Source organism: Podarcis filfolensis (genome assembly GCF_964270895.1).
Source record: "Podarcis filfolensis genome assembly, chromosome: 16".
Taxonomy (NCBI): Eukaryota; Metazoa; Chordata; class Lepidosauria; order Squamata; family Lacertidae; genus Podarcis; species Podarcis filfolensis.
Window position 1 is genome coordinate 16,578,343 of NC_139620.1, and position 13,993 is coordinate 16,592,335.

The 13,993-nt window shown below is 46.4% G+C and overlaps 1 protein-coding gene across 1 annotated transcript in view; it reads left to right on the forward strand.

Annotated features, from left to right (window-relative positions):
- Nucleotides 1–13,993, forward strand: part of ITGA10 (integrin subunit alpha 10) — a 59,115-nt gene that overhangs the window by 42,965 nt on the left and 2,157 nt on the right. The window contains exons 15-29 of the mRNA XM_083589366.1: nucleotides 1,077–1,207; nucleotides 1,705–1,871; nucleotides 2,671–2,813; nucleotides 3,033–3,143; nucleotides 3,638–3,723; nucleotides 3,985–4,126; nucleotides 4,865–4,957; nucleotides 5,316–5,392; nucleotides 6,237–6,326; nucleotides 8,594–8,678; nucleotides 9,425–9,538; nucleotides 10,375–10,476; nucleotides 12,000–12,113; nucleotides 12,862–12,960; nucleotides 13,387–13,500. Coding sequence (XP_083445492.1) covers nucleotides 1,077–1,207; nucleotides 1,705–1,871; nucleotides 2,671–2,813; nucleotides 3,033–3,143; nucleotides 3,638–3,723; nucleotides 3,985–4,126; nucleotides 4,865–4,957; nucleotides 5,316–5,392; nucleotides 6,237–6,326; nucleotides 8,594–8,678; nucleotides 9,425–9,538; nucleotides 10,375–10,476; nucleotides 12,000–12,113; nucleotides 12,862–12,960; nucleotides 13,387–13,500 — 1,668 coding nt within the window. The remainder of the gene's footprint in view (nucleotides 1–1,076; nucleotides 1,208–1,704; nucleotides 1,872–2,670; nucleotides 2,814–3,032; nucleotides 3,144–3,637; nucleotides 3,724–3,984; nucleotides 4,127–4,864; nucleotides 4,958–5,315; nucleotides 5,393–6,236; nucleotides 6,327–8,593; nucleotides 8,679–9,424; nucleotides 9,539–10,374; nucleotides 10,477–11,999; nucleotides 12,114–12,861; nucleotides 12,961–13,386; nucleotides 13,501–13,993) is intronic.

The window sequence follows — 13,993 nt, forward strand, 5'->3', positions numbered from 1 at the left end:
AATTAAGCAATGTCCTCGTATCATTTTGATTTTTGATTCTGATTCTCTCACCGCACTAAGTTCAGGACAGGTAAAAGAAAATCCAGCACATGGTTTAACTATGGAACTCTCTGCCACAGGAGGCAGGGATTGCTACCAACCTTGATGACTTTAAAAGAGGATTAGACAAATTAATGAAGGAGGGGGCTGTCAATGGCTACTTGCCACGAGGGCTGTGCTCTTCCTCCTCTCTCGGAGGCAGTGATGCTTCTGGAAACCACAGAAGGGGAGAGGGCTCTTGAGTTCAGGTCCCACTTGACGGCTTCCCATTGGGGCATCTGGTTGCTCACTGTGAGAACAAGTGGCTGGACTAGACGGGGTCTCCTTCGGCCTGTTCCAGCAGGCTCTTATGTTCTTAAGTACATTTGGAATGACTGCAGTGAGGGCTCTTACAGAGCAGCCTCACTAATTAAAACCAAACACCCCACATTCTTCCCCCCCCTTTTTCTTTTTGGATTTGCATTTTATTTATTTGTTAACATTCTTATATTACATCGGTAAACGTTGTCATATTACATTACAGGACATATTATAATATAATTTCCAACATGTATACAAAAATTATATACAAGTTTTATATACCAAGAAAGAAAATTAAACAAAAAAAAGAAAGAACAAAGAGAAAAAACAAAAACAATCCCTCCCAAATCATATACATACCAACACACTAGACTTCCTGTCTTTCCCGTTGTATATTCCTTTTTTACAAATGAATGTACTCTTATTATTATATATATTTTTTACATATTATCTAATTCATTCCTATATCAATATGTGCTGTTAGTCTTATTTCTTAACTCAGTCTCACTCCAATGTCAATCAAATGCTAGCATAGATAGCAAACCTTTACTGTATTTTTGAACATATGTTTTATATCTATCCCACTTTTCCATAAATTTTTGTTTTGAATTGCCTCTCAGGGTATTTGTTAACTGCGTCATATCAGCAAATTCTTGTAGCTTGTAATGCCAGTCCGTTATTGTCGGGGCTTCACACATTCTGTGTGTCTTCAGCTTTTGATTTGCTCTTTCTGACAGCGCATTGAGTCGGCCGGCCTCCGCCGAGGCCTCCGCTACTTTGGCCGCAGCTTGGACGGGCAAATCGATTTGGATGGAGATGGCCTGGTGGACCTTGCCGTTGGAGCACAGGGTGCTGCGGTGGTGTTGAGGTGAGGGGAGCTGGAAGGTGGAAGGGAATGAAGGCTGCACCCGGGCAGAGGGAACATCAAGGTCATTGAAGTGAGCTTCATGGCTGAATGGGAATCTGAACACTGGTCTCTCCCCAGGGACTAGTCTGATACTCTAACCGCTACACCACGCTGCCCCTCAAAGCAGTATCATACCACTTTAAACAATCACAGTCTCCCCAAAGGAAACTGTAGTATTTTAAGAGCTGTTGAAAGATCCATATTCCCCTTCCAGAGCGACAGTTCCCCGAGTGGTTTAGCAATCAATCCCTTTTCACTTTCACAGGGAACTCTGGGAATTGTAGCTCTGTGAGGGGAATAAGGGGTCTCCTAATAACTCTCAGGATTCTTTGCAGGGGAGCCATGACTGTTTAAAGTGATACGATATTGCTTCAGTTGTATAGCACAGACCTTAGGCCCAACTTTGGGAATTTTTTTTTATTTAACAATATCATTTTCCTTCTTGCTGAGGGGGGCAGGTCAAGGAGGATTGTGCAGGTCAACACTTCGGTCACTGCTAACCCTCCGTCCATCAATGTGATTCAGAAGAACTGCCAGAGGAACAGAAAGGAGTCTCTTTGTGTGACGGCAAACATCTGCTTCAGGGTGTCTTCCCGGTCTCTGGGCCCGAGGGACAGCCACTTCAGTGAGTAGCGCCCTCTCGGCAGGCGAGTTGTTAGGGGTTGGCAGGATCTTCTCCACGGTGTCCTCTGGACTGTTTCTGGGCAGTTAATGCATTTGGAGAAAACTTGAATTGGAGTGTTATCTGGGTTGCAAGGTGGGGTCTTAATTTGGGGATGGAATAGATAGATAAAGGTAACTTTTAACTAAAGATTATTTACAGGATAATGAATGGGGGCAATGGAAGGGAAATTGATTTGCAACCAGGTTCGGTTGGAAAATTAACTGGGGGTAAATTAATTAACGGGAAGCTGATTGGGGGCAATCTGGGGCAGGGGGCAAATTTGTTGAAGAATTTATCCAGGGGGATATGGATGAGAAATCAGGCAGCTTGCCTTCTGTGATACTTTAAATCTAAACTCATTTTTGTGCCTGTAGGCCTGTGCCCCTAATCCAGGCATAGGCAAACTCGGCAATCCAGATGTTTTGAGACTACAACTCCCATCATCCCTACAGGACCAGTGGTCAGGGATGATGGGAGTTATAGTCCCAAAACATCTGAAGGGCTGAGTTTGCCTATGCCTGCCCTAATCTTAAACTACCTTGCAGCACCTCTGGGCCAGCTCTTGAGGAGCCTTGCGATTGGCTGTTGGCTGATCACATGACTGAAACCAGGCATCACCAGCCTAGGACCCTCCATAAGTTTCTGACTGCAGCTTCCACCAGCCCCAGCCCCCATGGCCAGTGCCCAAGGAGGATGGGAAATGTAGTCCACGGTTAGCAAAGGCTGGCTTTGCTTGACTCCACTCACTGCTTGGCCCTAGGTATAAAGTACAACGTCTCCCTGGATGACAGGAAGTTTGGGGCAAGGGCCGTCTTCGATGGCAACTCCCAAAAGCTGCTGCAGAAGAGGACCCGGGCCACCGTGGGCAGGACAACCTGCTCGGCAGTCCGTTTCCACGTGATTGTGAGTACAAGTGTGGGTGGGTCAGTTCTGACTCCGACTGATGCAGAGAGAGACCCCATGGGTCATCTAGTCCAACCCCCTGCAATGCAGGAATCACGCTAAAATATTCCAAAAACCACCAAGGTGCATGGTGTTCTCCTGTTTTAATCTCAGCAATGCTGTGAATCTTTATCAGGCCTGCTGTCTAAAGACAACCCTGGATTTGTTTATCCTTTGCAGGACACCTCCGATTACCTGAGGCCGGTTGCAGTCCTGGTGAAGTTTGCACTGAATGATGCTGAGCCAGGCCCTGTGCTGGACGATAAATCACCCACCAGTGTTAAGAAATTGGTGAGTAGCACATGCACAGATGCCCCATTACCAACTGCCCATGCCATTCCGCACGTCAAACCAAACCATCTTTGCTGCATGTCCTACAAGACCTGCTTTCTGCTTTGCTAACCTGGGGGTCAAGATTTCATTTTGGAGATACTTAATTCTTGCTATTACTGATATTATTATTTTTGTATTATTACAGTTAGACCTTATTATGACCTACGTGGTATTTGTCTAATTTTATTGTATAGTTACTGAAATGAATTTTTAAAAGGACTAGTTTATCTAATGCATATACGGCTGCTTTTAGAAACAGAGCAGCATTCCCCCTTTGTGTACCTTGCTTGAGAACTATATAGTTGTGTAACCTATTCATATAAGTTTATCTGTTTTTGACTTGTGATTAATTCATAATACAATATAAAATAAAAATAAATTAATAAATTAATAATATTGTGGAGAGGGGTTTGCATCACACAGAACCATCCTGCCTCTTGCTTTCTCTTTAGATCCCCTTCTTTAAGGATTGTGGTGAAGACGATGAGTGTATAACAGATCTGGTGTTGCGAGCTCAGATGGACATCACAGGATCCAGGTAGGAATTAGAGTGAAAGGTCCCTCTTTCACTACATCAGGCCAAGCAAGTAGTTCATCACCTTAGTTCATCAGTCACTTGCTGGTCCTCCTGGCCCAGGACCCTGTCAATCCAGTTCCTCCGTAACAGGTGGCAGGAGATCTGTTGCTGATGATAACCAGCTTGAGAATCATTTGATTGGGAGGCTGGGCAGAAATCAAGACTCCTGCCCTCCTCACCTTTTGCAAGGCAGGCGTTTGCCATCTCCTCTTCTCGTTCCAGGCAGAAGCCGCATGTGATCCGCAAAGGGAAGCGGAAAGTATTGGTGGACGTCCTGCTGGAGAACAAGCAGGAGAACGCCTACAATGCCAGCCTGTGGCTTTGGTTTTCCAGAAACCTCCACTTTTCCAGCCTCGTGCTCAAGGTAAAGCAGAGGCCCTGTTCCCGACTGACGTTCCGCTGTGGTCAAAAGTGATGGGCTGGAAGCAGAACGAAATGATCGCTAGGATACTGAGGGTCACCCTCTGGCCAGGGACGATGCTGGCTCCAGGAGGACTGATAGTTGCCATAGCATTCTGGAAAGAGAGGCTGTCACATCTCTGAGGCTTAAATGTCATGGTGCCAACCTGAAAACTCCTGTGTGAATCATGCAGATGTGCATATTTTCACATCCTTTATTCTGCTTCTTCATTTCTTCTTATTGGGGGGCTGGGGGAGGGACTTGAGCTCCAGAAATTCAACAACTCCCCTCACTTCTGAGATTGCACCAAGGATTCTAGCTTTGTCTTTGCAGCCAACAGTGCTTTGTCACAATCACACGGTCTATGTGTGTGTTTTCTTTTTAAAAAAACAAAAGCAGAGAATATGCGACTGTTTACCAAATCCTGCAGGTTTTCTGTAGCCCAGAAGGTATACAACCTGGCCTCCGCAGCCCAAGGCTCTTTGAACACCTGTGTGATAAGCAGAAATTGAATGGGCACAGTTTTCTCTAGCACAGAGGTGTAGCAACATTACGCGTTGGATCTCTGCCTCCCGTGAACCTTTCTGAAAGCTCTTGCCAGGAGAGCAAAAGGTGGAAACTCAAGTTGAGGAAGCTGGATCCCATTCCATGTGCTTGATGGTTCTCTCCTTTTGCAGCTTTGCTCTCTCCTTCCTTCCACAGGGGGAGAACTCAGTGAAGGTGGAATGCACCTCTCCGTCTTCCCAAACCCGAGCTTGCCGTGTGGGCTACCCTGTCTTCAGGTCCTTAGCAAAGGTGAGAAAGAAGGAGCAGCTCTTCAGGATCCCCTTAGAGCGGGGTTCCTTGGAGCATTTCCTAGGTGAACAGTATTCAATTTTTTCATGCAGGAAAAATAAAATAAAAGACAGCTAAAGGAAGACGTGGGCTGTGTACTCGCTATACACTTAAAGCACATGACTGCCCCCAAAGCATCTTAGGATCTGTAGTTTACCTCCCATGGAGCTACAATTCCCAGCGCTCTTAACAAACTACAATTCCTAGAGTTCATCGAGGGAAGCCAATGTATGGCACGTACACAGCTGTGGTACAGAGTTTATGAATGGTGTAGAAAAAGCAGCTGCGGAAATGTTTCTCTCTTTTCTCTCTTTCACAGGTAGCCTTTGTCCTGGAGTTTGAATTCAGCTGTTCCACCCTTCTGAACAAAGCACAGGTGAAGCTCACAGCCAGCAGGTGAGAACCAGGGAAAAGTCAGAATGAAGGCCATATATCTATCATCTATCTGTCTATCTATCTATCTAACCACCTCTTCAGCTTTGTATTTATTTTTGATTCAGATTTGTCATGGCCAATGACAATACAGTCGTACCTTGGTTGTCAAACTTAATCCGTTCTGGGAGTCCGTACAACTCCTGGAACCTTTCGACAACCAAGGCGTGGCTTCCGATTGGCTGCAGGAGCTTCCTGCACTCAGTCGGAAGCCATGTTGGATGTTCAGCTTCCAAAAAAAACATTTGCAAACCGAAACACTCACTTCTGGGTTTGTGGCGTTCGAGAGCCAAAACACCCGAGTACAAAGGCGTTCGAGAACCAAGGTACGACTGTAAAGTTATTTGGCTTTGCATTTGACCAACTAGAAGTTGTGTAGAGGAGGGTGGCCCTCAAAATCAAGGGCCTCAAAACTGAGCCTAATGAGGAATGATTGAAGAAGTTGAGGATGCTTAGCTTGCAGAAGTGAAGGCTAAGAGCAGATAGGACAGCCATGCTCAAATATCTGAAAGGCTGTCACACGGGAGATGGGGCAAGCTTGTTTTCTGCTGCTGCAGAGGCCTAATGAGTTCAAATTACAAGGAAGAAATTCTGACTAAACAGTAAGAATAACTTTCTGACAGGACAGCTGCTCGACAGTGGAATAGACTACCTCAGGAGGTGGTGGACTCTCCTTCACTGGATGTTTTTAAATAGAATTTGGATTGCCTTCTTTATCTGAGATTCCTGCAGCACAGGGGTTGGACTTGATGATGCTTTGGGTCCCCTCTAGCCCAACAATTCTATGATTCTATTATCTTTCCTGCAGTGACAGCCATGAATTGAATGAGACCCTGACCGACAACATGGCACAGCCCCTTGCTTATATCCGTTATGAGCCCGACCTTTTGCTGACCAGGTGAGGACCTCTGTGTAGAGTGAGCTGCATGTAGGCTGAATAAGAGGATGGAGCCCCCTCCTTGCAAGGTGTCCCTGGCATGATGATTCAGCTCCCCCAGGGTGGAGAGTAAACCAAATGTGAACACCATCATCACGTGGCTAATTCAGTCCAATGGCTACCTTTTATCTCTGTTGACATTCGAGGCTCTGGTTCCTCATGCAGGGATGCTTTCAGTTCTGACACAACTCCCCAAAAGGACTACTCTGGCCTGTCTTAATACTTAGATTACCCTTCTAACTGTTGGCTGGCAAGGAAAAAAATAGGCGCGTAAAGGAGAATTCCCTGGATGGCAAAATCCAAGTTTGGGGCAAGTACTCTTTTGTGAGAGAACCCCTGCAGAGATGTAAAATCACAAGATATGCAGCAAAGTAAAGTGTGGAAATATATAGGCTGTTTATTTAAAGGTCTAATATGCCCTCGCGGGTGGCGCTGTGGGTTAAACCACAGAGCCTAGGAGTTGCCGATCAGAAGGTCGGCGGTTCACATCCCCGCGACGGGGTGAGCTCCCGTTGCTCGGTCCCTGCTCCTGCCAACCTAGCAGTTCGAAAGTGCGTCAAAGTGCAAGTAGATAAATAGGTACCGCTCTGGCGGGAAGGTAAACGGCGTTTCCATGCGCTGCTCTGGTTCGCCAGAAGTGGCTTAGTCATGCTGGCCACATGACCCGGAGGAGCTGTACGCCGGCTCCCTCGGCCAATAAAGCGAGATGAGTGCCGCAACCCCAGAGTCGGCCACGACTGGACCTAATGGTCAGGGGTCCCTTTACCCTTTAAGTTCCAAAACTCCCCTCTGCCCTTAGCATAGAAAAAGACCACATGTTTGGTAAGTTAACAATGGTTTACTTACAAACTCTTCAAAGGTCAGATTCATGTGTTTTCCCGTACAGTGTTGAGAAAACACAGGCAGCAAAACTTTGGTAGGTTAGTTTCAAAGTGGTGAAAGTTCCTAAATTATTTGTATAGGAACACAAGGGTGGCTTGCAGAAAGCCATGAGTTCTGAGCTGGGAGCCACCAGCTCCTCTTTACACATAGGAGTTCGCATGGTAGACTGAGGGAAATAGTAGACTTGACTTCCTTCCTCTTGAGGTGGAGTGACTTAGCTAAGCCTGGCAGGACAGCTTACCCTACGGCATAAACCTCTTCATGCATTAATTAGACTTAAGCATTTTGCTTATATGAGACTGGCTATCCGACACTAATTTATCCTACATTACTTACCTTAGATGGGTGGGCTGAACTTGACAACCTTTTGAGTTTCATTAGCTCTAAACATCCCACAGCACTTACTGTCATTACGGGTGGTCTGAATACAAGGATTGGTGATGACATCTCTAGGCCTCCCATTTTCATAATATATAGATTGGGAAGATCTCTTCCTTTTGGGATATCCCTCCAGGGATAGCTGCCTGAACCATCAAGGGATATTGGAATGGATATGGAGTTTGGAAAGAGATGAAGTTACAATTGATCTACATGGCCTACCTTCCAGGGGGAGAAACAGGTGCTATTAAAGGATGTCAATTTATAAATACTGTATTTATGTATACCATTTATATCCCACTTTTTTCTTCATGGAGCGCAAGGTGGCTCACATGGTTCTCCCCCTCCTCATTTAATCCTCACAACAACCCTGTGAGGTAGGTTAGACTGAGAGTAACTGGCCCAACATCACCCAGCGAGGTTCATGGCTGAGTGGGGATTCGAACCCTGGTCTCCCACTCCCTGGTCTGACACTCTTAACTGCTACATCACCGTAGGAGATGGGACTAGGTGGAAGGTATATGGATTTTCTTCTTCAGGCAACAAAAGGCCTTGGGTTTGGATTTGATAAAAGAGCTTGGATTTGATATCCCGCTTTATCACTACCCGAAGGAGTCTCAAAGCGGCTAACATTCTCCTTTCCTTTCCTCCCCCACAACAAACACTCTGTGAGGTGAGTGGGGCTGAGAGACTTCAGAGAAGTGTGACTAGCCCAAGCAGCTGCATGTGGAAGAGCGGAGATGCGAACCCGGTTCAACAGATTACGAGCCTACCGCTTTTAACCACTACACCACACTGGCTCTCTCATCACCTCTGTAGAGAGACTCTCTCTGGGTCATCTCTGTAGAGTGTGCAGTAAGCAAACAATCTGGGTTATTTGCAAGGGTTGCCGTGGAGAAATTGGAAACTGTGGCCTACACAATCTAGAACTGACCCGGCTTATTTTCTATGGTTCTTCTCCCCCTCAGCGAGTCTACCCTGAACCGCTACGAGGTGCATCCTGTTGGAACATTTCCAAGCGGTATGAGCCCTGAGTTCAGGACTACTGTCAAGGTAAATAAGGAGTTGGGACAGGGTTTGTATGTCGGCAGTAACACGGGGAAGGGTGGCCAATTTTCTCTCTGGCAGGGCTCCTCTGCAGAATATCACGCTTTATCATTAGCGGCATTAGTAAGGCAGTGGCGAACCTGTGCCTGGGCTGGACCACCTCAGATCGCAGGTAGGGGCTCCTCAAAGAAAAATATACAAGCATATCTCTGTGTAGAAGTCTAGCTTATCAGGGGTCTAAGTCTCGAAGCTTAATCCAGACTGCAGGACTCAGATGACTAAATGCTTCTCCAGCAGACCCAGGAAAATTGGGGTATCAATGCTTTAAGATCAGGGCTGGCCCCCCAGAAGCTTTTGAGCTCCCATTCCCATCAGCCCCCTGGCCAGCATGGCCAATGGTCAGGGATGATCAGCGCCTGATAACAGTTAGAAAGCCACAGGCTCCCCTCTCTTTCTTTTGGGCATCTGGTTCCACAGACACACCTGTTGACTTATTACTGTGACCATCTTTCTTCTCACCACTGCAGTGCCTAATAGAAAAAGAAGAAAAGCAACTGGCAAAGGCACTGTTCACTCCTGTGGGTTCAGAGACTGAGTATATAGCTCATGCCCAATTAGATTTTCAAAGTTCAGCTTAGAGAAATCCACAGTTTCAGGTTCCAGTTTCCAAAAATGGTGACCCTACATGATTTTTTTTTAAGTTTTGTGCAGTTTTTTGCTTCATCTGTTGAACACTCTTCTCATCCTTGTAGGTGCAAAACCTCGGCTGTTATGCAGTGGAGAATCTCTCCCTTGTCATGGACCTGCCTGCCACAGCCTATCAGAACAGTGAATTCCTCTCTGTCACACGCATCATTGCAGATAACGTGAGTCACTAGGCCTTCACCAGTATAAGTACTTTGGGGCCTCTGTTCTTGCTGTCATTTGGGGTCTTAGGGGGAAATTCCAAATGACACATTGCTGCTCATGGGGCGGCAAGTTCTCCTGCACAGCCATGGCAATGCACCATGTATGACATCGGGACAGTTTTGGCCTAGAAGGCTGCTGTTGCTGATTTGCTCAGTTTCAAAATCTGCAATCTGGTTTAGAGTGAACACCTACTATCTTGCTGGCAAAGGATGTTCTTGTGGTTGCCATTGGGGCATCTAGTTGGCCACTGTGAGAGCAGGATGCTGGACTAGATAGGCCCTCTTTGGCCTGATCCAGCAACCAGACTTTCCCTATGCTCATGGCTCACAAGGTCCTCTTATACAAGTCCTTAGATCTAAATGTTCTAAAAGCCCAGCTTTAGTAAAGTTTAATTTGCAAACAACTCTGACCACTTCCTCTAGCACTTTGGGTTCAGCAGGTTCTTCTTAATTTTAGCTGGCTGCTGAGCAGGGCCTTTTTTCAGCCAGAATTTGCCAGTTCCAGCACCTCTTAGGTGGGTGCTATTGCCATTATAAGAGAACAAAGACAGTGTTCATGGTGAGTTCCGGCACCTCTTTTTCTAGAAAAATAGCACTACTGCTGGGTATTGTTTAGGACATATTAATGCCAAAAGAGATGAGACAGAGAGCACAAAATGGGAAGGGGCCAAACATGAATAAGGGGAGGGAAGGAAATCCGCTCCTGTTCAGAGACCTGGGTGTCTGCTGCAGGTGCTCAAGGAAAAGCTTAGAAGGACCCCTCACACATATTGATATCCATTTCCATTTTCCAGGTGACCTGCACCATGCAAAATCTGACAGAGGCCTCTCAAAATGCAGCTGGTGGTGTGATGATCCCTGTTCATCCAGAAGAACTTGTGCACGTAGAGAAACTGGTGAGTGCCTTGTTAGCAGACCTTGCAGTTTGGGTGAATTTGATTGAAGTAATCACTTACAGTTTCTGGAGTTTAAAGGCTTATTGATGCAGGAACTATATACAGTATGAGTGGAGATGAGAGAGTAAATAATAGATATCTTGTCTGGAGAGAATAGCAAACAAAATGGCTCAGCTTTTTGGGGTAAAGTTAACATAGACATAAAAACTAAAAACAAGTGCTGGCCAGATTGCAACACAAAGAGTGCCGTCGTGTGGTTTAAAGTAACTCAAGAGGAGGAGATGTATTTGCCTTTTTCCAACTTTCCCTCGTCTGGCTTCCTCACTGTGATTCAGGCAGCTTCAAGACTGGCTGTCTGTATCACAACCCTGCTGTTGCTTTTCCATTGCAAGCATTTTAGTGCAAACTAAAATGTCAGTTAAAATTGTTTTAACACAATTTAAAATGGTACCATCCAGAAAGGTAAATAGGGAGAGTGCCAAGTGGAGATATCTCCCCCCACCCCATTTTATGTTGCATCCACGATTGCAGAGTGTGTACACTAATTTTTACTTATTTTTTTTTTAGATTTCATGAGAACCATTTACCGCTTGATTGTTTTTTAAAAAACCTTCATAGCAATTTAGAAAGAAAATAAAGCAATACAATTATTAGTAAAAACATTTAACAGCATATATTTTAAAACATTCAAAATATACAGTGGTACCTCAGGTTACAGACGCTTCAGGTTACGGACTCCGCTAACCCAGAAATAGTACCTCAGGTTAAGAACTTTGCTTCAGGATGAGAAGAGAAATTGTGCGATGGTGGCGTGGCAGCAGCGGGAGGCCCCATTAGCTAAAGTGGTGCTTCAGGTTAAGAACAGTTTCAGGTTAAGAACAGACCTCCAGCATGAATTAAGTTCTTAACCCGAGGTACCACTGTAAAGTAAAATCAGCAATAAACTAAAACAGATTAAAACCCCTAAACCTACCACATGCACACCATGTTACCAATGAAAGCCACCCCATTTGGGCCTGGTAAAAGGGGGGGGGCTACCCACTCCCCTCCACTTCATAATGTTATTTGGATTTTTGAAGCCCGAGAGAAGAATTGATCTTCCAGTTGCAGGCTTAAAGGAGGACAGCAAGAATTGCTGATGGGGTGCTAGCCAGGGTTGTGCAGTGGTTACGGTGTTGGACTAGTAACTGGGAGACCAGGGTTCCCCACTCAGCCATGAGGCTCCCTGGGTAACTTGGAATACAGTCACTGCCTCTCAGCCTATCGTACCTCATAGGGTTGTTGTGGGGATTAGATGAGGAGGGCTGGAGAATGTTGATCTACTTGGAGGGGGAAAGGTGGGGCTTAAATATGCAACATATAATTAAATAAATAATGCACCCACATCTGGAAGGCAGCCTAGGTTGTGAAGTAGGGGTGGGGGTGGGGAAGGCTGGGGAAAGGTACAGAAAATGCCTAGAATTCCACCCATGCTTTGATTGGGTCTTGGCAAAGAAAGGGCTGAGGTCTCTCTTTCCTGCCAGAATTGCACCAACGCCAGATGCCAAGTGGTGAAGTGTGAGCTGCCGCACATCGAGAGGAACGCGGAAGTCTCCATCCACCTGCTGAGAGCGGTTCACAATGAGTTTTTCAGGAGGGTGAGCTCAGGCTTTGTGCCCTCTCTCATGCATGCACCCTTGAATTCCTGCTTAAGAGGGTCTTATATGCCCTTCACTGGTAGCATGGGAAAATCTGGACCAGTGGCTTAGCGTGGGTTGTCAGCACCCGGGGCAAGGCAAGTAATTTGCGCCCCCTAACCCTAACCCTAACCCCCAGATGTTGCGCCCGGTGCGGCCGGCCCCCCCTGCACCCCCCACGCTACACCACTGATCTGGACTGAATGTGTTTGTGTGCATAGGTAGATAGGTGTGTACATGTGCAGGCTGTCGTGACTATGACTGTGTGGACCTTGCATAAAACCTGCATGTCCAATTTGTTCAGATAGAGCAGTAAACTCCCCTGGAAGCACCTGGTGAGTTTGAAAGTCACCAGGATGGAATTCCTTCTTTGCTTTGTTCAAGAACGCAACAGGGTTAGAGAGCATCTGGTAGCAGGTTGAGGTGGTGATGGTGGTTGTGGAATGCAACCCCTAAAAAGGCAAACTTGCCTCTGTTCAGTAAAGCAGTGTTGTGCTGAGAATCCAGGGGCATCACAGCCTCTCAGTCTTACAGGATTGTTGTGGGGTAAGGGAGAGCCATATGCACCACACTCCCTTGGAGGATAAATGCAAGAATGAAATAAACAAAAATAAATGCACTTGCCAGCTGGGAACCTGCCTTGGGAGGCTTTTCTTCTTCTACTACTAAACACCCTTCTTGTCTTTTTCTTTCCATCTCGTGGATGAAGGCTAAATTCAAGACCGTGAAGGTTGTGAGCAGGTTCACGCTGACCAGCCAAGAAGAGGAGAGCCTCCTTCAGCTGCCAGAAGCTGCCCATCAACGGGAGGTAGGAGGGGCTGCTGGCCTTTCTAAGGCTGGGGTTGTGGTGGTCTGAGCTGCAGCAGCTTCTGCATCACAGCCAAAAAAAAAAATCCCCTTAAGAATGAATGGAAATTGTTGACTTTGTTATGCAAGTGAATGATTTCCAGGGAATGCAATGTGTATGGTAAGCGGGACCTGTCTATATGTATTCACAATAGCAATAAGGGATGAAAGCTTGGTGTGTGTTTTTTTAAAAAAAGAGTTGAGTGCATTGGGCTTAGGCTTAAGAGAAATCAGTGAGAAAACCCTGTTCATGTCAACTGCTCTCTTGCTGTTTTTGTGATGCCCTTTCAGTCTGAGCTAACCAGCTCTGAATCCTCATCACGCCTCCCAACACTACCAGTGGGCTTTTTGCTGGGATTCAGCAGATTTCTCCCCTTTCTCGTTGCAGACCATCTTGGAGATCATCCAGACCAATCTGGTCCCTCTTTCGCTCTGGATCCTGATTGGCAGCATCATTGGGGGGCTCCTGCTGCTGGCTCTGATTATCATCTGTTTGTGGAGGGTAAGAGTCATGCTAACGGCCTCCGGTTGCACCTGCACAGGGAGACAAGCTTAAACAGGTCACATGACTAGTTTGGCCTTCTAGCTTATGGATTCTTAATTGCTGGGACACAGCACCAAAAGAAAAATCACATGGTACAAAATTCCTGGGACTGTCGACACAGGCAGGAGGGAAGTGCCCTTTCCGCAGCCTGGTGCCTTCCAGATGTTTTGGACTACAACTCCCAGGAATCGTGGTCTGAAACATTTGGAGGTCACCATAGGGACATCAGAAGAGCCTGTTGGATCTGGCCAAAGAGGGCCCTTCTAGTCCAGCATCCTGTTCTCACAGTGGTCAACCATGTGCAATACTCTTCCCTGCTGTAGTTTCCAGCAACTGGTATTCAGAAGCCTTGCTGCCTCCAACTGTGGAGGCAGAGGATAGCCATTGCAGCTAGTAGGTGGCGAAGGGAACCCTACATAAAGAGAACCTAGTGGGCCAGGGAGAGATTTAA